This window comes from Canis lupus, chromosome 1, assembly GCF_003254725.2.
Source record: "Canis lupus dingo isolate Sandy chromosome 1, ASM325472v2, whole genome shotgun sequence".
NCBI lineage: Eukaryota > Metazoa > Chordata > Mammalia > Carnivora > Canidae > Canis > Canis lupus.
This window is the reverse complement of record NC_064243.1, coordinates 35950261-35965349: the sequence shown is the minus strand read 5'-3', so window position 1 is coordinate 35965349 and position 15089 is coordinate 35950261. Positions and strand designations below refer to the sequence as shown.

Here is a 15089-nt window from a genome sequence, read left to right as displayed (position 1 = left end):
TTATTGTTTCTATTTCTCATTCTTTCTTCCGTCTCCTCTCTTTTTTTCCTCTCCCTTCTCTCCTCTTCTCATTTTTAACATGGGGCTAAAGAAAGAGTGATCTAAAGAAACTTAAGCTTTTGATTAATTACTTCATGGGCAGTTCAACATCTTGAACTGAAGCACTAATAAACAATAGCTTTGAATGACTTCAACAACCCACTGATGATAGGTAGCTAGGAAATGAAACTTCTAGAAGATGCTTTGGATGTCACACAGACTGGAGAGTGATAGTTAAATACCAGGCCAACGAGACGTTAACTATAAAAGAACATTGCAGCTAAGTCATATTGGGACCTATTGGTAAAATTCCTGGGATAACAAAAGGTTATAGCAAGCCATAAGAGTGATCAATTTAAGATTGTTCAGAACATTGAAAATTATACTTACATATAATAATTTTTTTAATTGTTCAATGAGATTATCTGTTTTAAGCTGTCTTAGGAGTTTAAACAGATTGCCTGTTTTTAATAATACTGTTCTACTTGTCAGTTAAAAAGTTACATAAAGTACTTATGACCAATTCTGTTACTAATAGAATCCTTTAATACTGAACAAATAAAATGAAAGACATCAAGTGAGAGCACCTATCATGGGTTTATCATTAAAAATAAGCAAATTGTTCTATTCTTTGTGAATAAGCGCTAAGAGCAGGTTATTATAGGCAGTACACTCCTGCTGAGAATTTTTTTTCATATAATGAATAATGACAAAGATTATGCAACCTCTATGCAGATAAAAAAAAATGGAGAGAAAACAGAGAGGGAGTTAAATTGGAAAGGGAAGATATTCAGAAGAAAGAAAAGTCTTGTCAAAAACCTTAAAAGAAACGATGAAAGGAACTCATTCCAGAGTTCCAAAGCAGGCACAAACAATCCATCAATTTAACAAAAACAAGGATGGGGTGTCTGGGTGGCATAGTCAGTTGAACATCTGACTCTTGGTTTGTTTTGGCTCAGGTCATGATCTCAGGGTCATGGGATCTAGTCCCACATCATACTCCATGCTCAGCACTCAGCAGGGAATTATTGATTCTCCCCCTCTCCTCTTACCCTTCCCCCCCTGCTCTATCCCTCTCAAATAAATAAATCCTTAAAAAAAAAAGAGGGAGAAAGAAGAAAGATCGCTTATGTAGTAAAAATAAACCAACGTTGTAAGACACTAAAAGTTCTCTGCTAACTCATCTCTTGTAATAACATTGCTGCTGCCACATTTATTTTAAAATCGAAACACACTTTTAAGAGGAGGAAGAGGTGACTTTCTTCCTTTCAGAAATATTAGACGAGGTAATAAAATACCTTCCAGTTTATATTCTGCCAAAAATATTTACTAAGTACTTAATTTGTATTGGACACTGGGAGCCCAAGGGCCAGAAAGGTGAATGTTCACCAACTATGGGAGAAAAAATTAAAATAATTGTGAGATCTATAGTGACATTATGGAGGGAGAGGGCACAGCAGGAACTAAAGACAGAAAATCCTATTCACCAAGGACTATTCAAGGGTGGGAAAGACCTCACAAAGAGGGGTGACATTCTAGCTGCTGAGTAGAATTTCACCCAGGGAAAAAAAGGCCAAGAGGAAAAAAAACTATTGCAAATAATTAGGAACTTCCAGGACATTTTAAAGAATACCTACAATATAGAATGGCTACAGACAGATAGAGGGCCGTATGGGAGAGGGGATGATGAAAGCAGGCTGTGACCATCCCTACATGACATTCTTGAGAACTGAGACTTTGTTTTATTGTCATACAGATTTAACAGATGCTCTGAAGCCAGAAAGCAAATGAAACAAGGATCTTTGCTATGGTTGTTTTGTACATTTATTTATTTTGCTCTTAAATAAATTGTTCCCAAATTAGGACCAGGCCCAATGGTACAAGTGTGTTGCTCAATAAATTCTTTTTGGAATGAATTTGGAGAAGATGAGTTAAAAGACACAGCAAGATCTGGTTTTATTAATTACAATGGAAGTATGAGTTTGCATTCCAATGTTTTCTCTAACTTTTGTGTTTTGATTCCTTTAAAAGAAATTCTAACCTGGAGTGCTTGGGTGGTTCAGTAGGTTAAGCATCCCACTCTTGGTTTTGGCATAGGTTATGATCTCAGGGTCACAGGATGGAGCCCTGCCTGGGTCTCCGCACTCAGAGTTTGCTTGGGATTCTCTCTCCTAGTCTCCCTTTGCCCCTCTCCCAACTCATATTTGCACTCATATTTGCACGTGCACTCTCTCTCTCTCACTCTCTCCCCAAAATGAATCAATCTTTTTAAAAAATTAAAAATAAAAAGAAATCCTAACTTAAAAGAAAAAACATCCAATGTACCAGTAATTACTTAAGAGTAATAATGCTAGCACTTTAAGGAATTCATAAGGGAATAGTAACAAGGTTCACAAAAAATAAAAATCAAAGGAAAACTGTGGTCATTAATAGGGTACTAAATATCAAATAATATTAATTTCTGGTTGAATAATATGTGAAAATGTGTGTGTGTGTGTTACTATCTTCAGAGGAAGAGGAAGATATATAAATTTTTTTTAAACTTACACTTTTCTGTGATTGCTGTTCTCACATCTGAACTGGAAGCTTTATTTTTCAAATTCTGTGCCAATGTAAAAACATAATCAAGCTGAGGATGGCGTTGTTCTAAGTCAGACTTTGTGATCTGTTAATAAAAAATGATAATTAAGATAGATTAATAAGCCTTACCCTAAGGATACTGCTAACAAAACAGAACTGGTGTGCTGACATCAAAATTGCTGTTGTCCTTTTATACAAGATAGTGAGGCATCAGCAAGATAGCAGAAAAGAGCAAGGTTTGAAGTCAAAGGTCCTGGGTTTAAAATACAGCTCTGCCACTTATCATCTGGGTCACCTGGCAAGGCACTTTACTGTTTTTGTTTTCACGAAAAGAAATAACAGAAAACTTACAGCTCCGCCATATCAAGTTGGAGAAGATTTGATGAAGAAAATCCCTACGGGGGCAGCCCCAGTGGCTCAGCGGTTTAGCACTGCCTGCAGCCCGGAGTGTGATCCTAGGGACCCGGGATCGAGTCCCATGTCAGGCTCCCTGAATGGAGCCTGCTTCTCCCTCTGCCTGTGTCTCTGCCTCTCTCTCTCTCTCTCTCTCTCTCTCTCTCTCTGTGTGTGTCTCTAATGAATAAATAAATAAAATATTTAAAAAAAAAAAGAAAAGAAAATTCCTTCGGAAAAATGGTCTGAAAACCTTGGCAGTGATTTCTGATGACACCTCATGTATCTGCCCTACATGAGATACAAACACAAACAAAGTCACCTACAGGAATGGTAGTGAGGCATTCAAAAAATGCTTTGGAATAATTGCAAATTAAATAATCTCAGACATGAAAAACGCTGCGCTAGAGAGTTTGTCTCAGTACTAATTAACAGCGGCAAAGAGTTTTTAAAAATCAGAATATAGTGTGTTTTAAGCACAGAACTGGGGATTCCTGGGTGGCTCAGCAGTTTAGCACCTGTTTTTGGCCCAGGGCAAGATCCTGGAGTCCTGGGATCGAGTCCCACATCGGGCTCCCGGGTGTGGAGCCTGCTTCTCCCTCTGTCTGTGTCTGCCTCTCTCTCTTTCTCTCTCTCTCTCTCTGTGTCTCTCATGAATAAATAAATAAATAAATCTTTTTTTTTAAAGCACAAAACTAATAAATAGCCATAAAGATTAGAAAATGCAATTCCCCATAAGTACAAACAGGGTAGCAGATTCTCTCTCAGCTCTTCCTCTTCATAAATTCACTAATTTTGCAGATTTCAATTAGCCCTGAAGTGTCAAATATTATTTCTAAATGGATTACTCACATCTTGTAATCCTGAATCCCAGAGAGACATTTCAATGAAGGCTGATTATTTCATTCTAAATGGCCCAAGAACCTCTCAACACAACATACCCAAAACTAAATCACTCAAAACCTCATCCACAGCCCATTTCTTCTATTCCTGATTTCTGCTAATTGCAACAGCATCATCTTAGTCACTCAGAAAGGGCTCTTTTGCTTGCTTTAAGCATCTCTCACCTCCGATTTATCCTCAGCACTAAAAAGCGTCCCAGTCTTCTCATCAAAGCAAAGCATTGTTTATCATCAGTCTGCCCCCACCATTAAAAAAAGGAAAAAAGGGCGAAAAGATGCTTGCCAACCGCTTACAGACTAAAAGCCTAGACCTAGCAAGTCAACAAGCTTCTTTCCAAAGTGAACTTGGACCTGTCTTTGCTCTCTGACTTCGCACTACATTTCTTTATTGCACAAATGTTGACCCAACATCCTTCACACTCCCCTACCTCATGACTTCATTCACTCTGTTCCCTACATGCATTTATCTCCAGGGGTCAACATTCCACGGTCTGCCTTCCACCACTGTGAACTACCCTCCTTCCTCACCCTGGCTCCCCTAACAGGTGGCTTAGACCTATCCTCCGCTGCTCTTAGATTCTGCTTTGCTGCAGCCAACTTGTCTACCTATGTGCATTTGGTGCCTCTGCCTCACTTCAGGAATATTTGTAAACTGAGAATAAAATCAACACCCACCTCAAAAGACTGTCAAAAAAATAAATGAGATGATATATTTAAAACACTTAGAAAACCACCCAGTACAGATTCAACACCTAATAAAAGCAACAGCCGCTGTAACTATTGTACGACACATTCACAATTTCTATCTGGTATGTTCTTTTTAGAATCCCTACACGACACATAGCCTAGAACCTAGCACACAGTGAATATCAAACATTTCTATTAGATGGCATATGTATAGTGACAAAATTCTAATCAGGAGATGCTTATTTCTAAAGTCAGCAATTAAATAAGCTCATTATGAAATATAGGTTGAAAAGGTGCTATAGGAAAATATCCTACATCGCAGTAGGCATTAAATCTCACATGAATTTACATTTGTGTTAATGTGCCTCACTTGATGGTCTATCAGTTTTAGATTTTAAAATACACTGAATCTCTACTTCAAGTGGGTAAACTTCATTTCACGAAAAGACTAGAAAGGCAAGAAAAGCTTTATTCTTCGGAACTAACCAAACATAGCATGGCTCTTTGACAGATAAAGAGTTTTTTAAAGCTCATTGTCCCAGAGTTTAGGACAAACAAAGGAGATCCAAACAGATCTTGTCTGTTTCTGTGTTGTGGTATTTCCCTGACAAGTCTCTACGCTATGTACTTACTTTCATTCGGGAAACTGTCTTATTGATCTCTTCTATATCCCCGACAGTGACAATGTTGGACTTCAACATCTGGTCGATCAGGACCAGCCAGTCAGCTAGCTCTGTGATCGTTTTATCCAGATCAGCAGGAATTGAAATTTCCGAAGTACGGGGAGACTGAACAGGAATATCTGACGCAGATGATACTAGCACCACCTTTTGGACACCAGGATGAGCTGAAATTTAGAAAACATGGCAAAGTATTAATACATCAACAGGATATTACTCTGATTGTGGTGGCCTAGGGGTGATGTGTGTGTGTGTGTGTGTGTGTGTGTGTGTGTGTGTATTTAAATGAAATGCAGTTTAAGTTAAAAAAAATTGTAGAAAGTTTTTATTTCTTCATACTAAAATGACAATGGCATTTCCTGTAGTATCTACATATCCATGGTAGCCATAAAGCCAATTAAATCAATTAAATCATCCCACAAGATTCCAGGGCAGGAAAACTCAGAAGTAACGAACACTGACACCATGAGAAAATAAAATAAATAAAATAAAAAATAAATCAATCATAGGAAAATGAGGACCGCGCTTTTATTTTAAGATGCTTGACTTAATTATAATGTCAATTTATTCTTACTTTCTATTCTTTTCTAATTAACTTTTATAATATGAGTATGGGTCATTCTTAATAAAATTGAAAGGGGGCTTCAACTACCTCCATTTCAACCTCAAATTTTCTAATTAAGTTCTGCTTTCCAGTGTACGCTAAACTCAGGCAAAAGACCCTGAGGGCAAAGCATCCCCTGATAGCACCTGAAACAAACCTCTCAAGCAATAACAACCACCCTGACCCAGCAAGACCCCACCCGCTTGATGACAGGGCATTCACTAACTTGACCTTCACCACCCACCTGCAGGTAACCCACCGACCTTTGTCCCACATTTTCCTAAAATAAATCTGGAAAGATTTTCAGCACCTTGGGGACAGTCTTTGAGACACTAGTCCACTGTCTTCCTGATGTTGGCCTTACTGAAATAAGTTTGTTTCTTATTTTACCACCACTGGTTTCCTCTGCTTTTGGATTTTTTCAGCGGCCAGTGGCTGAACTCATCTGTTTGGGAGCCTCCTGAGCCAGAGCCAGGTGCCCCTGCACCTCTGGGCCCCAGCTCCAAAATCATTGTGAATACTTCTGTTATAATCTACATATATACTAACTTTTAGCTAACCCCTATCCTGCACTGCAGCTACTTTAAAGTGATTCTGAAATTCTACTTCAAAAAGAATGTGCAAGGATTATCTTACATATTTTGCACATTTTTGATTATCATCTTGGTATAAATTCCCAAAGTAGAATTACTAGATCAGAAAATGAAAAAGTTTTATGTATCTAATACTTATTGACAAATTGTTTTCCTTAACAATCGAACATTTAGACTTCCAGCAGCAGTGTGTGGAACAGATGAAATTCCTACATCCACATGGACAATATTCTAGTTCCGTGGATAAACACATCTTTCACCATTGTCTTCATTTATTGTTTTTTTTGATTGTCAATGAACACAAATACTTTTATGTTTATTAACTAAATATGGTATAATTTATAACTGTGTTCTTATCAGTTGGGATGAATTCTTTTTACAGGAAAGATGAGCCTTTGCCATTGCTGAAAATAACATTTCTACTTTAGGATTTAAATTTTTTTTTCTTTTTAACATATAGATGATAACAAACGCAGTGATCAAACCCACAAATTTGTCTTGAGGGAATGTTTTCCTAGAACTTTTTAAGTTAGACTCTTGTCTTTTCTAAAGATGAGATAAATATTTTTTCTACTTTTTGTTTTTTCTCTGGTTTGTCTTGTTTTGTTTTTAAGAATGGAAGTTTGGTTATTGCTTTTCTTTAGCTTTGAAATGAGAGCATCAAATTAATTATTAGATCTATCTGGAATCCACTTTAGCATATGGTATATTAAGTGAGACAAATAATTTTCCAAAAATATAGTCAATCTGTAAAGTAAGTGCAATTCTAATAAAAATCCCAGCTAGTTTGTGTGTAACTTGACAAAATCATATATTCAAAGTCTGATTTTCAAATCAATATAGAAAAAAAAAAGAGAAAGAGAAAAGAGAAAAAACAAAAAACAAATCAATATAGAAAAGGACCACAAACAGCCAAAACAGTTGGAGGGTTATGCCCTATCCGATATTTAGTTGTATCACTTAGCTAATAACGAATGATTAACTCACTGTTTTATGGACCCAGACATTCAAAGAGACTACTGGAAGATAAGAGCCACAGTCCATAGGTGGCAGAGAAATCTGACCTTGGCACAGATTGCATTAAAGATCAATAAGGAGAAATTTACTGGTCAATAAATGATACTGGCAAGCGTGGACACCCAAAGCTGGAGCAGGAAGACGATGGTATGGAATTTGACCTCATATATACCCTGAGAGAATTAGTTCTTGATGGATTAAGGACCTGAATATGAAAACTAAAACTGTACAACTGTTAGTTGAGAATATTTAAAAAAGAATCTTGGGCAGCCCTGGTGGCTCAGCGGTTTAGTGCCGCCTTCGGCCCAGGGTGTGATCCCGGGAACCTGGGCTCAAGTCCCATATCGGGCTCCCTGCGTGAAGCCTGCTTCTCCCTCTGCCTGTGTCTCTGCCTCTCTCTCTCTCTCTCTCTCTCTCTCTGTGTGTGTGTGTGTGTGTGTGTGTGTGTCTCTCATGAATAAATAAATAAAATCTTTAAAAAAATAAAAATAAAAATAAATTAATTAATTTAAAAAAGAATATGAGTTGAAAGTATTAAAAATGCTCTAAAAACTCTCATAAATGGGAAGCTATTAATAGACCATTAATGTTAAAGAATTCTGAAAATGTCAACATTAACAAAAATGTTAGAAGCCATAGACTAAGGAAGAAGGTATTTGCAATGTACACTCTAAACAAAGAATTTGAAATCAAAATAATTTTTTAAACTCCAAAAATATCAATGGGCAATCCATGAAAGAGGAAACAAGAAAGAAATAAACATGGAAAAAGGGCTCAATCACACAAGTATCTGAGAAAATGCTAATTGAAATGAAATGCCCTATCTCTATAGGTCACAGGCTCTCAAAGTAGGATCTAGGAAGCTCTAAGTACCCAGAAATCCTTCCAAGGGCTGTGGATGCCCAAATTATGATTATCATAATGAGTGATTTACATTTTCATGCTCATTCTTTTTTTTAATCATTCTCTTAATTTAAATTCAATTAACATAGAGTGTATTACTAGTTTCAGAGGTAGAGTTCAGTGATTCATCAGTCTTATAATACCCAGGGCTTATTACATTATGTGCCCTCCTTAATGTCCATCACCCAGTTATCCCATCCTCTTACCCCTTCCCCTGTAGCAACCCTCAGTTTGTTTCCTATGCCTAGGAGTCTTTTATGGTTTGTTTCTCTCTGATTTTGTCTTGTTTTATTCTTCCCTTCCTTCCCCTATGATCTTGCTTGTTTCTTAAATTCCACATATGAATGAGATCATATAATTGTCTTTTACCGATTATTTCACTTAGCATAGTACCCTCTTTTTTCCATCCATGTTGTTCCAAATGGCAATATTTCTTTTTTTTTTTTTTGATGTCTGAGTTATATTACATATCTTCTTTATCCATTTCTCTGTTGATAGATATCTGGCCTTTGTGTGTAGTTTGGCTATTGTGAACATTGCTGCTATAAACATTGAGGTGCAGGTGCCCCTTCGGATCACTCCATTTGTATCTTTGGTGTAAATACCTAGTAGTGCAATTGCTGGGTTGCAGGGTAGCTCTATTTTCAACTCTTTGAGGAACCCACATACTGTTTTCCAGAGTAGCTGCACCAGCTTACATTCCCACCAACAATGCAAGAGAGTTCCCCTTTCTTCACATCCTTGCCAACATCTGTTGTTTCTTGTGTTGTTAATTTTAGCCATTCTGACCAGCGTGAGGTGGTATTTCATTGTGGTTTTGAGTATTTTTTTTACTCAAGGCTACATGACATGTGATATCGTAACAAACTAAATGCAGAAGTGGAAATGAGAATCCAGGTGTCCTCTAATTTCCCAGACACTAAAAGATTTTCAAATATGTAAAGCAATGCCACTTTTCTAATTAAATTTGTTTTTGTCTTGAAAAAACTCATTTCTAACATTATATTTATAAAAAATATTATTTTTACTAACAATAAATGGATATTGCTGTTTTAAACAAATTAATACATAATTCTTCAAATTTGTTTTTTAATTAGGTAAATCTTTATAAACATAACTCACACAAGGAAAGCTCTTTGAGGGTCCTCAATAATGTTTAAAAGTATAAAGGGGTCCTGAGAACACAATGTTTAAGTTCTGATAACATGTAGAGCAATGAGAGCCCTCCCACAGCTGGTGGAAGTGTGAACTGGAACAAAGGGTCTAGACAGTATCTAGTCAAGTAGAAGTTATCCATATTCTATGATCCAGCAATTCTACTACTATATACCCTAAAGAATACCTCACATAACAGTCTGTCCAATCTTCACTGTAACTTTCTTTATAGTTTAAAAAACCCAAAACAACCTAAACATTCATTGTTTCAAGCCTTCAAAAATCTAGTAGGGGGCCTACTGTGTACAAGTTACTCTTCTAGATGCTGCAGGTATGGGAGTATGCAAGACGAAGAGCCCACCCTCATGGAGCCTGCATTCTGGTGGGGTAAATGGACAGAGGATATGTAGTAAAAGCAATCCAAGATGGAGAGAGACAGGATATATTTGAGATATGGTGGGCAAGGTCAGGAAAGGCCTATCTAAGGTGACATTTGAGGAGAGAACTGAATGAAGGGGAGTGTGTAGAACATGTAGAGATCTGAAAGGACATCTGAAGAAGAAAGAATAAACAGCAAGCACAGAAGCCATAAATGGAAACATCCTCAGCATGTTAGAAATAGCAAGTAGACCAATGCATTTGAAGTAGAATAAACAAAGGGAAAAGTGATAAGAAATGAAATTAGAGCTATGGGACAGCAGGCAAATCATAGTCTTCTGGCCCACAGTAAGACTTTAGCACTCACTATGGATGACGAAAGAGACAGCAAGATTGTGGTGAGCCAGGAGTGACACAATAAAATGTATGTTTATAAAGCGTGACTTAGCTGCTATCAGAATAGACTACGGAAGACTGGTAAGGCAAGAGTAGAATCAGGACAGTGAGAGACTATTCCAGAAACACAGATGAAACAGATGGTGTTCAAGACCATAGAAGTGGCTGGGATGAGACAAGGGACTAACAATTTGCTGATGGATTAGATGTTAAACACAGAGAAGTGTCAAGGGTGACTTCAAATGTATTGGCCTAAGAACTGGCTGAACCCTCTAAAGTTAAAACATGGCTAATGCCATGGAACTGGTAAGCATACTAGAAGAGAGAGCTCTGAGGACCGCTGTGGATCTGTGCGGTGGAACATTATACATCAGTTAAAATGCACAGATGAGAGCTGCATGCATCAAATATATGCCAGTGAGAATGATCCAGTAGGGAGGAGAGAAGGAGGGTAAGTAAAAAATCAAGAAAAGCTGTAATCCAAAGCACAAGTGGAGGAGATGATCTTAGAAAGAAAGGGAGATCATTCTTCCATGGCATAGGAAGGAAGTACGCATAGTTTGTGAGAACAGATGTAGGTAAACCTACTTATAGGGATTCTCTGATGGGAAAAATAAGATCTTGTTGGACAAAAAGTATTTTATCTTTTAAAAACGAAAAGAGGTCATTAGTTGAGAGATGGGAACAAGGAGCACTCGGAAAAAAGTGCAGTAGGATTGTCTACCAGTGCTGAGCATCCATTCGAGGATGGTTAGCAAGAAGTTCGTCTGGATCAACCTCAAAAACAATATGCCAAGTGAAAGAAACACTGTATGAGAAATATCCAGACTAGGTGGTCCATGGAGACAGAACACAGGTTGGTGGTCACCACAAAATGGGGGTAGAGTGGAATGGGAAGAAAGTGCTAAATGAGTAAGAGGTTTTACTTTGGAATAATGGAAATATTTTAGAACTAGACAGAGGTTTGAAGTGCACAATACTGTGAATGTACTAAGTATCACTGGATTGTTCACTTAAAAAATGGTTAATTTTAGGGCAGCCCTGATGGCTTAGCAGTTTAGCGCCACCTTCAGCCCAGGGCGTGATCCTGGAGATCCGGGATCGAGTCCCATGTTGGGCTCTCTACATGGAGTCTGCTTCTCCCTCTGCCTGTGTCTCTGCCTCTCTTTATCTCTGTGACTCTCATGAATGAATAAATGAATGAATGAATGAATGAATGAATAAATAAATAATCTTTTAAAAAATGGTTTTCTTTTTCTAACACAATAAAAAGAAGAATAAATTGAATTAGAACACTGTGTAGGAGGAGAAGGACATACTGAAATAAGTTTCAGGTCTCTTACCTGTCCCAGGGATGAATATCTTATTCATTACGATTTAACCTACTGGAAGGTATAGTTCTGCTGTTAGCTTTTCTATATTTCTAAATGTGTATTAAAATATTCTCTGTTACTTTGTCACAATGATGTTTAAAAAGGTACGATAACCTATTGCTCTTTCATAAAATGCATCAAGTCTGTTCCCTGTAGGTATAGAATGGAGCTGTGTTTGCAAGGCAACAGTGCCCACATGTTAATTCAAATAGTTTTAATATAATCAACCAACCAATCAGGCCCCAGGTATTTTTTTTGTGCAAGGTACTAAGAAATATAAGTAAAACAGAACACTAACTTGGCCCTTACCAAGCTTGCAACCTCAAAAAAGTTTTTTTTTTAAGATTTTATTTATTTATTCATGAGCGACACAGAGAGAGAGAGAGGCAGAGACACAGGCAGAGGGAGAAGCAGGCTCCATGCAGGGAGCCCGACGTGGGACTCGATCCCAGGTCTCCAGGATCATGCCCTGGGCTGCAGGCGGCGCTAAACTGCTGCGCCACTGGGCTGCTCTCAAAAAAGTTTTTTTTTTAAAAATCTTGTCACTAACCACTTTTTCAGAATCCTAATGAGAAACAGAAGGAGGAAGGGGAGGGAAAAGGGAAAGGGGAAGGAAGAGGGAAAAGGAGGGCAAGGATGGTGGGTGGAGGACAGGGAAGAGTGAGGCAAAGCAGAGGGAAGAAGGAGGAAAAGGAGGGGAGGGGAAGGAGAGGAAGAGGAGGAGGGAGAGAATCAGCTGGCACAGAGAAAGTGGAAAATTAGGGTTCATCACACTTGGGGGTTTGCCTGGTAACTCAACAGAAGAAGAGCAGGGCAAGGAGGTCTTGAGAGCCCACAAGGCAGTGATAAGCAGTGACCACAGTGGCTACTGGCTCAGTAGCCTGCCCTCTATTCCAGACAAAGAGATATGGAAATGAAAAAGTGAGAAAACTCTTCTTTCTCCCAATCTTAGTCATCATCATTTGTCAGTAAATACCTTCCCTGGGATGGAGAACTCTTCTAAATCCCCATCTCCCATCTGGTTCCAAGGATATCCATCTAAACTTTTTGTTTTCAGTCATGATCAGTGTCTAATTAACACAACACCAGAACACGTTAACATAGCAGATTATAGCCAATGTCCTGAGAAACTGCAGGTCCCCAGAAGATCTTCCTCAATCCCGCATCTGACTTTCCCATTGCCTTCAGCGGCCTCTGCAAAGGAGGCCCAGGAAGGGTGAGAAGTCTTAGGTGCCATGGAAAGGAATGCCTTGCACACACCGGGCAGTGACATATGTCTTGTGTGTGTGTGTGTGTGTTTTTTTTTTTATGATAGTCACACAGAGAAAGAGAGAAAGAGAGAGAGAGGCAGAGACACAGGCAGAGGGAGAAGCAGGCTCCATGCACCGGGAGCCCGACGTGGGATTCGATCCCGGGTCTCCAGGATCGCGCCCTGGGCCAAAGGCAGGCGCTAAACCACTGAGCCACCCAGGGATCCCTGTCTTGTGTTCAAAAAAAAAAAATTATTTTCAAATAACTGAAAAGTAGAATAATAAATCACAATGGCATTGTGTTTTTAAATAAGTTTTTCTAACTCACATATGATACTTATAATCATAAAATTTTGTTATGCTTATAAAAAAAACTTTTTGGTTAAGAAATAAACTGTATCTTACCAGCAATTCTTGTCTGAGACACAGAACAGGGTTCCTGGATGTGTTCCTTCAATGTGCTAGGCACTTCTCTGCATATCTACAGCATCAGGCCAAACAAAAAGAAGAATACTATATAAATAAAGATGATTATATTTTTGAAAGAGGAAGTGTTATTCTAAGTGATAGTTCTGCTGCTTTTCTTCCCCCTCAACGCCTGAGCTTCTGTCTCCACCTTCATATCCACTGCAGTCTTCCCAGAGCACCCTCCTCTCCCCTACCACCCGCCGCCACTGACTTTACTGTGAAGAGTGCCATCCAGTCCTCAGTTGGCCGAGCCCTTTGGAATATTTAATGCTATCCCTCCCCCTCCTTGGGATACTGTTTATTCTGCAATCCTGTCTTTATGCTTACCTCTCTGATGGATCTTCTAAGCATCCTTCACCAGCTCATTCTCCTCTGCCCATCCATTAAATACTGACATTCTACAGGGTAGGATTTTTGGTCTTCTTACCCTTGACCCTGGCTTTCTCTGTGTCCTGGTTTCTAATGGTTTCATTTATCATATGGAGTCTTAAGAGGCTGAAGACTCCAAAAAATACATCTTTTAGTCCAGCTCATTTGTCAACTGGATATTCAGACATGTCCAATACTGAATTCATCATCCATTTTCCTGATAACCCCCTTCACAAGGCAGTCTAATGACTCTAATTGACCATTTCAGATCAGTTTTCCTGATCTGGATAGTGGCCTTTGTTCAGAGGAGTTACCTCATATCCTGATGTCCTAAGGCTATCTATCTTAGGATCGCTCCATCCACTCTACTGTACAGCTATAGTGATCTTTCAAAATGTAACCTTCTTCTGATTGAAACCCATCAGTAGCTGCCCACTGCTCTCCAGGTGGTAAACTGTTCTCAAGGTGGAGCTCAATTTCCTTGTGATGCATGTTGAGGCCATTAGGATCTGGTCTCTACAAGCATCTCTTGTCCATCCACTTCACACTAAGCTACTTCCAAGACCCAAATGCACCATGCTCATTCTCTGTCTCCTCTAGACCCTTTCACTTGCTGCTTCTCCTCCCTGCCATGCCCTTCCCCCATTATTCATCTGACCCATACTCATTCATTCTCTATAAACTAACATGGATATGATCTCCTTCAGAAAATCTTCCATGATTACCACCCAAAGCCAGGTAAGTGCTCTATCTTTATGTCCCTATGGATATCTCTATGTTATAACTGCTTGCCTACTTGTCTCATCCACAATAAACTCTTTGGGTTAGAAGCAGTGTCATACTCTTTGCTGTATTCTTAATTCTTAAAAATGGTGCCTGGCATAAAGCAAGAGTCCCATCAAAAACTACTGAATGAATAAATGCATGCATGAATGAAATACCTTAGGTTAGTCTTTTCCAACAGGCATGTATCAAAATTTTCTGCACAATAAGCATTGTCTGACCTTGAACAGTCATAATTTACCTAAGTAGAGTAAATTCTACATGGAATCCTATGATAAAGGTAGTTCTGGCTTTGTCTAACACAGTGCCCCCAAATTAACCAGGGTGCCCTATTCTACACAATGTTCACTGTCATTCTTTATGTTAAAAATAGATGTGTGCTCTGATTGAATACGCACAAGCTGAGTCTGGCATGTTTGACAGAGAGCCAACATGTCTGGACAGGAGCGTAAGGCAGAGAGAAGAGAATACGAAGTTAGGGAGAAAACAGGAAGCCAGAACATCAGGGGCCTAATAAGT

General features: G+C 38.6%; 1 protein-coding gene across 10 annotated transcripts in view; it reads right to left on the bottom strand.

The window, feature by feature from the left end:
* Window positions 1–15089, bottom strand: part of UTRN (utrophin) — a 497383-nt gene that overhangs the window by 247325 nt on the left and 234969 nt on the right. For all 10 annotated transcript variants that reach the window (XM_049113409.1, XM_025422487.3, XM_025422483.3 and 7 more), the window contains 3 exons: window positions 13356–13431; window positions 5234–5448; window positions 2587–2704 (listed from right to left, as the gene is read on the bottom strand). In XM_049113409.1, the coding sequence (XP_048969366.1) occupies window positions 2587–2704; window positions 5234–5448; window positions 13356–13431 (409 nt within the window). The remainder of the gene's footprint in view (window positions 1–2586; window positions 2705–5233; window positions 5449–13355; window positions 13432–15089) is intronic.